Source organism: Dendrobium catenatum, unplaced genomic scaffold, assembly GCF_001605985.2.
Source record: "Dendrobium catenatum unplaced genomic scaffold, ASM160598v2 fragScaff_scaffold_459, whole genome shotgun sequence".
NCBI lineage: Eukaryota > Viridiplantae > Streptophyta > Magnoliopsida > Asparagales > Orchidaceae > Dendrobium > Dendrobium catenatum.
Genome location: NW_021318921.1, coordinates 824,151 through 831,907, shown reverse-complemented (window position 1 = coordinate 831,907; position 7,757 = coordinate 824,151). Strand labels below are relative to the sequence as shown.

The 7,757-nt window shown below is 32.6% G+C and overlaps 1 protein-coding gene across 1 annotated transcript; it reads left to right on the top strand.

The window, feature by feature from the left end:
• The first annotated feature begins 384 nt into the window (after positions 1–384).
• On the top strand, positions 385–5,205 carry LOC110112593 (replication protein A 70 kDa DNA-binding subunit B). Its single transcript, XM_020844874.2, has 12 exons — positions 385–689; positions 1,185–1,331; positions 1,422–1,571; positions 1,781–1,958; positions 2,056–2,326; positions 2,439–2,541; positions 2,624–2,748; positions 3,487–3,565; positions 3,631–3,778; positions 4,044–4,204; positions 4,289–4,409; positions 4,882–5,205. Exons 1-12 carry the CDS (start codon positions 553–555, stop codon positions 5,074–5,076), a joined length of 1,815 nt encoding a protein of 604 aa, XP_020700533.1. The 5' UTR covers positions 385–552; the 3' UTR covers positions 5,077–5,205.
• The last annotated feature ends 2,552 nt before the right edge of the window (positions 5,206–7,757 follow it).

The window sequence follows — 7,757 nt, the reverse complement described above, 5'->3', positions numbered from 1 at the left end:
AAATTCATCATATTATTTCTCACATCACGAAAGCAAAATTATTTTCTAACTTTTACGGAAAGGTCAATTAGAGCAAATTCGTACACACATCGCATTAACAAAATTTGAATATAAGACATCTTAATTAATAATTAGTAAAAAAAGTTCATAACCAATAAATCAAATTGAGTTATGTAATGTAAATGTGTGTTAATAGAACACGGAACATGGCAATAACCGTCATTATGAATTACACGTGTCCATTCCTGCCAAGCGTTTATTATGTTGCCCTAATTTCGTAAATTACCAACGAGTCAATTTAACAAATCCGAATCGAAAGTTCCCGCCATAAGGCCAAAACGAGGAACGCCTGGCGACAAAATTGGAAACCCTCGATCAAATTAACCCGCGGGAGGAGACCCAAACCCAAAGCATCTCCTTTTCCCGCCAAAATAACCTATTTGACTGTACATCCGCTCTCTTTTCCTTCAAATTCAGTACGTCTCCCTCTCTAAATCACTCCAAGCCTCTGCAATTCTTCCATCTTTCGCTTTTTGGATCAACGCCGAAGCGATGGCGAAGACGGTGACGCCCGGAGCAATCGCGATGCTACTTTCCAACCCTTCTCCAGATTCCACCTCAGAGATTGCGGAGATCATCGTGCAAGTCGTCGATCTGAAGCCTATTGGTAGCAGCACCACCCGCTTCACGTATGAATCGGTTTTCTTTATTTATGTTTGTTTAATGTTAACTGTCAAATGCCCTTTGTTTTTTCCTTCTTGTTCCAGCTTTTGATGGGATAATGATTTCTTGTTTTATGTGAGCAACTATGTGGAGGGAATTTCTATCTCACTCCCAATTCCTTTAATTTGGTCATTGATTTTATTCTTTAATGCTCTCATGTCGAGTGGGGTTCTGCGTTATTCTGGAAAATCGTAGGATTAAATCTTCTCTAAGAATATTATATTTGTTATTTACGTATGATTTATTTCTTTGCAAGAGGAGCCGGAAGTTTTGTATTTTTTTTGATGAATTTTTGCTAGTTGCAAGCTAGCTAGGCTTTTTGAAGCTCTTTTAAAGTAAGGTTATGCGTGCATGCCTTACTTCCGAAGGTCATAATTGGCTTAAATCAAAGGAGTGCGCATAACTGCACACCTGTTATTATATATTCCATTGATTGAAATTTTCATTTGTACGATATGCAGCTTCATGGCTAGCGATGGCAAGATGAAGATCAAGGCCATGCTACCTACCCATCTTTCCTCTGAAGTCAATTCTGGAAAACTTCAGAATCTTGGCCTCATTCGCATTCTGGATTACACATGCAATACCATCCCCAACCAAACTGATAAGTAAGTACATATTAATTGCTATGTCCTTTCATATTGTATAATACAATTTTACTAATTGTCATATTTCTTCCTAAAAATATTACTTTCCAGGGCTTTGATTGTGACAAAATGTGAAGTTGTTTCTCCTGCACTTGACTGCGAGATCAAATCTGAAGCAGAGGAGACAGCAACACTGTTAAAGCCTAAAGAGGAATCAGTGCCAAAATCTGCTGCACAAATTGTTTATGAGCAGCGTATTAAGTAAGCAAACCAATATTTCTTTTGTAGGAAGTTTATTTGCCCCCAAAATAATATGCGTTTGCTCTTCTTTTCAACTAATTGCCATGATTTACACTTTTTTTCTGAAGTTCAGGAAAAAAAAAATGGAAACATAGCAACTGTTTTTCGTTTATGACATTGTTTATATAATTATGAGTCTGAATTTTGACATTGTACAACTTAATAAATAGTGCTGCTCCGGCTGCTCGATTGTCAATGACTAGAAGGGTTCATCCTCTTTGTTCCTTGAATCCTTATCAAGGCAACTGGACCATAAAAGTAAGAGTAACGAATAAAGGCAATCTACGAACATATAAGAATGCCAAAGGCGAAGGTCAAGTCTTTAATGTAGAACTGACAGATGAAGATGTGAGTACTAAAATGAATTTAGTGCACTTTATTTGGCGGTTGTTTTGTTCGAAGAAGCTAGTACTTTACTTTATTCAAATTACATGTATTCTTGCAGGGTACCCAAATCCAGGCTACAATGTTTAATGAAGCTGCAAAGAAGTTCTACCCAAAGTTTGAGCTTGGCAAAGTATACTACATTTCGAAAGGAACTCTGAGGCTAGCAAACAGGCAGTTTAAAACGGTTCAAAATGATTATGAGATGAACTTAAATGAAAATTCTATAGTTGAAGAGGCACAAGGAGAGGGAGCTTTTATTCCAGAAACCAAATATAACTTTGTGAAGATTGACCAAGTAGGATCTTATGTTAATGGCAGGGAGGTTATAGGTATGCTATATACTGACCAAAAAAGGGAATAAATTTTCTTTCTGACTGGTTAGAACAACTAAATCAATGAATTTATGTGATAAGAGTGTTATTTTTTTTCCCTTTTAATCAGATGTTATCGGTGTGGTTCAGAATGTTTCTCCAACTGTAAGTGTTCGAAGGAAAATCAATAATGAAACGATTCCTAAGCGGGACATAACTATTGCAGATGACTCGTGAGTGGGTTTTATGTTGTCTTGATTATCTAATCCTTGTTGCTTTGTTGATTTATTTAGTACACGTTGTTCTCAATTGCAGAAACATGACAGTTGTTGTGTCTTTATGGAACGATCTTGCTACTACTCTTGGTCAGGAATTACTGGAATTAGTTGACACGGCACCCGTTGTAGCTATTAAAGCACTCAAAGTTGGAGACTTTCAAGGTATAACAAACTCTATACCGAGTTTAGAGTGCGAATTGAAAGTTGTTTTGAAGTTTTTATTTATTATTTTTAATGGCAGCACTTTTCTTATGTTTTAGGCATGGCTTTCTTTGTTGCTTGTTCTTGATTTAGTCAATAATAGAAGGTTTTTTATGGTATTGATAAAAAAATGTCATTTATTCGCATGAAAGATAATAAAAATAATAGAAGATAACATCAACTAATAGAGCTTCAGCCAGTAAGCCTGTTCTTTGTTGTAGTTTGAATAGCTAAACTATATTTTGGATGTCTTAGAAAGAAAGTTCAATTGCTTAAAAGTTGGAAATCAAATTTTTATTTCATTTTAGCTGGTTTCTCATAAATGAAAAACCCATGTATGATTATTTTTGCTTATATCAATTAATTCATATCAATGTTGAATTTTCTTTTAATCAAATTATCTTTACTAATGCAAAATTTTTGAAAACAATTTAACATGTTTTTATCAAATAATAGTCCATTTTATTTGATAATGACAAACATTACACAACATAACACAAAATAATAAAAAATAGCATTACTAAATGGATCCTCAAGCTTAATTTAGTTTGATTTAGCATCTAGGAAGTACATAGCTCAAATCAGTATGATCATGCTATTCTCTCACGTTCAGGCAATATAAATTTGACAATCTTCATTTCTCTCAAAAGTTCATGTGTTGACTCTAAACCTGATCGACTCGGTAAATGATTTCTCCAGGTGTTTCTTTGTCAACGCTGAGCAAAAGCACCCTGCAAATTAATCCAGATTTGCCCGAGACAAAAGTGCTTAGATCTTGGTGAGATAGAATTATAAAGATTATAGCGTTGTCTGTTTAAGACTGAGTTTTGTATAACATGGCAGGTATGATTCCAAAGGCAAAGATGTAACAATGGCACCAATAGCCTCCACTTTGAGTTCCATCTCAACGAAAACTGGACAGAGATCTATGTACTCCGATAGAGTTTACTTATCTCACATCACTAATGATCAAACATTGGGCCAGGAGAAGGCATGTGTTTTTTAAGCTTTGCACGAAAACATTAATGCATTGATTTTGGCTTTGTTTGAGATAGCTTTTTAACTGTTTTCTAAAGCATCTTTTTATTTTAAAAATTCATTGAACTAGAATTTTTTATACCAGAAATTTGTTTTAAAAAGCAATAAAAAAGCTATCCCAAACAAAGCCTTTATTAATGAACTGTTTTTAAGGGGAAAAAAAGAGTCTAAGCAGCATTAAATACTAACAAGTTCTAAATGATTGTCTTGTTTTTCAGCCCGTCTTCTTTAGCATAAAGGCTTATGTCAGCTTGATCAGGCCAGATCAGGCTATGTGGTATCGTGCTTGCAAGGCCTGCAACAAGAAGGTTACAGAAGCTGTTGGATCTGGATATTGGTGTGAAGCATGTCAGAAGAATGACGACCAATGCTCTTTAAGGTACTGAAATTGTGTAAAATGCAGAGTTTCTATTAGATGAAAGAGTAAAAAAAAAAAATTATATCCATTTTTTCATGGGTGCAGATATATAATGGTGATGAAGGTTTCAGATTCATCTGGTGAAGCTTGGGTTTCTGTTTTCAATGAGCATGCAGAGAAAATCATTGGATGCTCTGCTGATGAACTTTACAGGATAAAGTCTGAGGTGATTTCCTTTTAATTATAAAAAATTTTCCAATTAAGATACTAAATTTCTTGGTTTTCCTTCACATTTGCTAATGCTGTGTAGTGTTTCCGATTTTATTGAAAATAGATTGGCTGAGTATGCTTTACTTAGTAATGTAGAACCTTTTGAAGTTACTATCTTGTAAATTTGGAGCTTCAATTGTTATAATATTTGTTGCAGAGTTTATCATTGTTGAGACTCTTAAATTTACACTTGTATATATATGAGTAACAAATAAGTGTATGATATTGGAGAAAATTATTCTGTGCGGAGATCAGATGTAGAATGTTGTCTAGAGATCAATTATAATGTGCCATGATACTGAGCATTATCGAGCCGTGATGGGATGATGTGGTGCATTTTGATTGGTCTTTGTATGGTGATCGGTGTTTGTACGGAATAATTAATCTTGATATATTGAGGCATGACCCAAAATTTTCTATATTCTCAGGAGGGAGAGGAGAAATTTCAGCTCAAGCTAAAAGAAGCAACATGGATTCCTCATCTTTTCAGGGTAAGCGTCTCATTATCGGAGTATATGAATGAGAGGAGGCAAAGGATAACCGTGAGAGCTCAAGCACCTATTGATTGCTCCGCTGAAATGAGATATATGCTGGAAGAAATCTCAAAGATTTCAATCTCTTAACTTTTTATGCTGAAGCCATCAAATTAACATAATACTATCGCTCTTTGATGGAAAATTGCTATTTAGCCGTTTTGGTTTAACTTAATTATGAACTCTATTACCATTTATTGTAATATATTTTCTGGAGAAGTTGAGAACGTGCTTGCTTGCAGAGGTTTTGCTTATCAGTTGTTCTGTAGGCTTGTGAGATATTAATGTTAATGATGTGTGTGCTCCAACCAATCGAAGCAATAAAGAAATATTAAGGTGAACTTAAACAAATATTATAATATAAAATTTGAATCCAAAATCTTTTGGTTGATAGTTAAAGCTTCTAATTGATAGGCTAAGGTGAGTTTTGTTTGTTAGGTATCTCTAATAAACCTCTTAAAAATTATCTTAACTCTAAATATTTCTTGAGTTCTCACCTTGCTTGGAATTGGTTAGTTGATTAGTGATTAGTTCAACATAAATGTGCAAATTTTTGTTTTAGTACAAATGTAATTAGATAAATTTTGGTTAATATGAATTTGTTGTATTACGAGACGACATAATAATAAGATTAATCAACACAATTAAATTCCACATAACATCCAAAAGTGATGTTTCTTTTAAAATCTTTAAAAGTTGCAAATGTGTCTAAAGTTTAAATATGAATATTGATTCTCTAATATGTTAAAGTTAGATTTTTTCCCCAAGCTAAATTGCAACCTTTTATTTGTCAAACAAAATGATGATCATCTTCACATCACTAAATTCTTACTTAACCTTTGTTTATTTCGTGTCATTTGACTTATGTAATGCTCCTAATATGCTTATGAAGTTGGTTAAGCACTACTTTTCAAGCAATACATTAGAAAATTGGTGGTCTATTTTATTGGCATCCTCATTTTTACCAGTGATGAAAGTGAACATTGGGAGCATTTGAAGTATCCTATGATGCATTTAGGATTGGTATATGTAGCATCATAAGCTAAGAAAATCACCAATAGTATTCTACAATGAGAAGCTAAATGTTGTTGAATATATGCACTCTACTTATATTAGAGTTTTATTCTATGAAATATTAGGGCTTTATCTATTACATAAGAAATTTATCTTGCACACTAATCATCTTGCCTTGAACTTTATCAATACTAACCTCAAGTCAAATCATAGGCATGTTACGCAGGCGAAATTCCTATAAGATTTTTAATTAGTCCTAATGCATAAGCTCAAGAAAGATAATAAACCTACAAATACCCTATCTACCCAATTTTGATCTAATGAAAATTATACAGTGTTGATGAATAACATAGTGGCCTATGCTCAAGATTTAGGGATTGTTGCTTCATAAAAGAAAATTTTGAATTGGGGATTTTTTTCTCTTCTTTGCACCTCGATGCATCTACAAATTGCTAAAATTCCTACAAGTTTTTGTTTGGGATTGCTTTTTATTGTTTTCTAAAGCAATTTTATAATAAATTTTTCTTTTAAAAACAATGAAAAATAATGGCTATCTCAAACGAATCATTGGGTACTCTCAAGAAGTAATTTTGACAACCTAATCACCCAGCTAGGAATGCTAAACATGTATAATCCATGAGTGGGAGCAATTTAATATAATTATGTGGTGTAAATCATGAGGTATCGACTTAAGCTTCATTTGAGATGATTTTCTTATTATTTCTTAAAATAGCTTTCTAGTAAAAAATTGTACTAAATATGTATAATCCATGAGTGGCAGCTTTCTTACTGATTCATTACTGGACTTTCATATATGATCTATACGCATTTCAATATTTAAAAAATAGATTATGATTAAAAATTTTATAATTGAAATTTCTAATAATGCTTTTCATTGCTGCAATTTCTATTTTTTCATCACATAATCTATTTATAAAGGTTAATGAAGCCAATTTTATTAATTAATATCTAAGATAAAAACTATAGTAAATTACTAAATTCATTAATCTTTTATGCATTTTTAAACTTTATTCCAATCTTCATATATTAAGCTTATGAAATAAGTAAAATTATCATTATATTAATTTAAATTTATAGATGATATTCATGCTATATATAAGCAGCCTATTTTTTGGTTTTGTAATAGAATTTGGATTAAAAAATTTTCAAAATTAATAAATTTATTTTGAAACCAATATTGTATAAGAATAATTTGTATTGTATTGATTTTATAATAAATTTGATAATTGATATATCATCAAAAATTTATCTTTATTGGGCATGAATCACGAGGCAAAAATCATGCTGGAAACTTCAAAAATTAAATCTAAAATCATCTCAATTCCGATTTCAGTAAACTTACAGTCGAACTAAACGCCTCCGAAATATGAACCCCAAAGACACTAAAATCGACTCAATCTGAGCCCAAGTGAGTCCAAATCAAGGACCCAAAGTGCATTTGGAAGGTTTAATCCATAATTTGGATTAACCAACAGTTTCCAAACATGGCATGCTTATAGTCGAATCGAGCGGCTCAACGAGACAAATCCAACGACTCTAATATCATCAAAATTTGATATCATTAAGACATTCAAATACCTAATAAACAATTCATGATCAAAGGAGTCAACATCAGCCGTCCACTCAAACCACTCTTAATTTATCCTTGATCTTCATACTATTTACTGGTCATGCCACTTTCAAAAAATTATAAATAGACTCATCATTTTTTATAGAAGGAAACCCAAAGGGGGGGG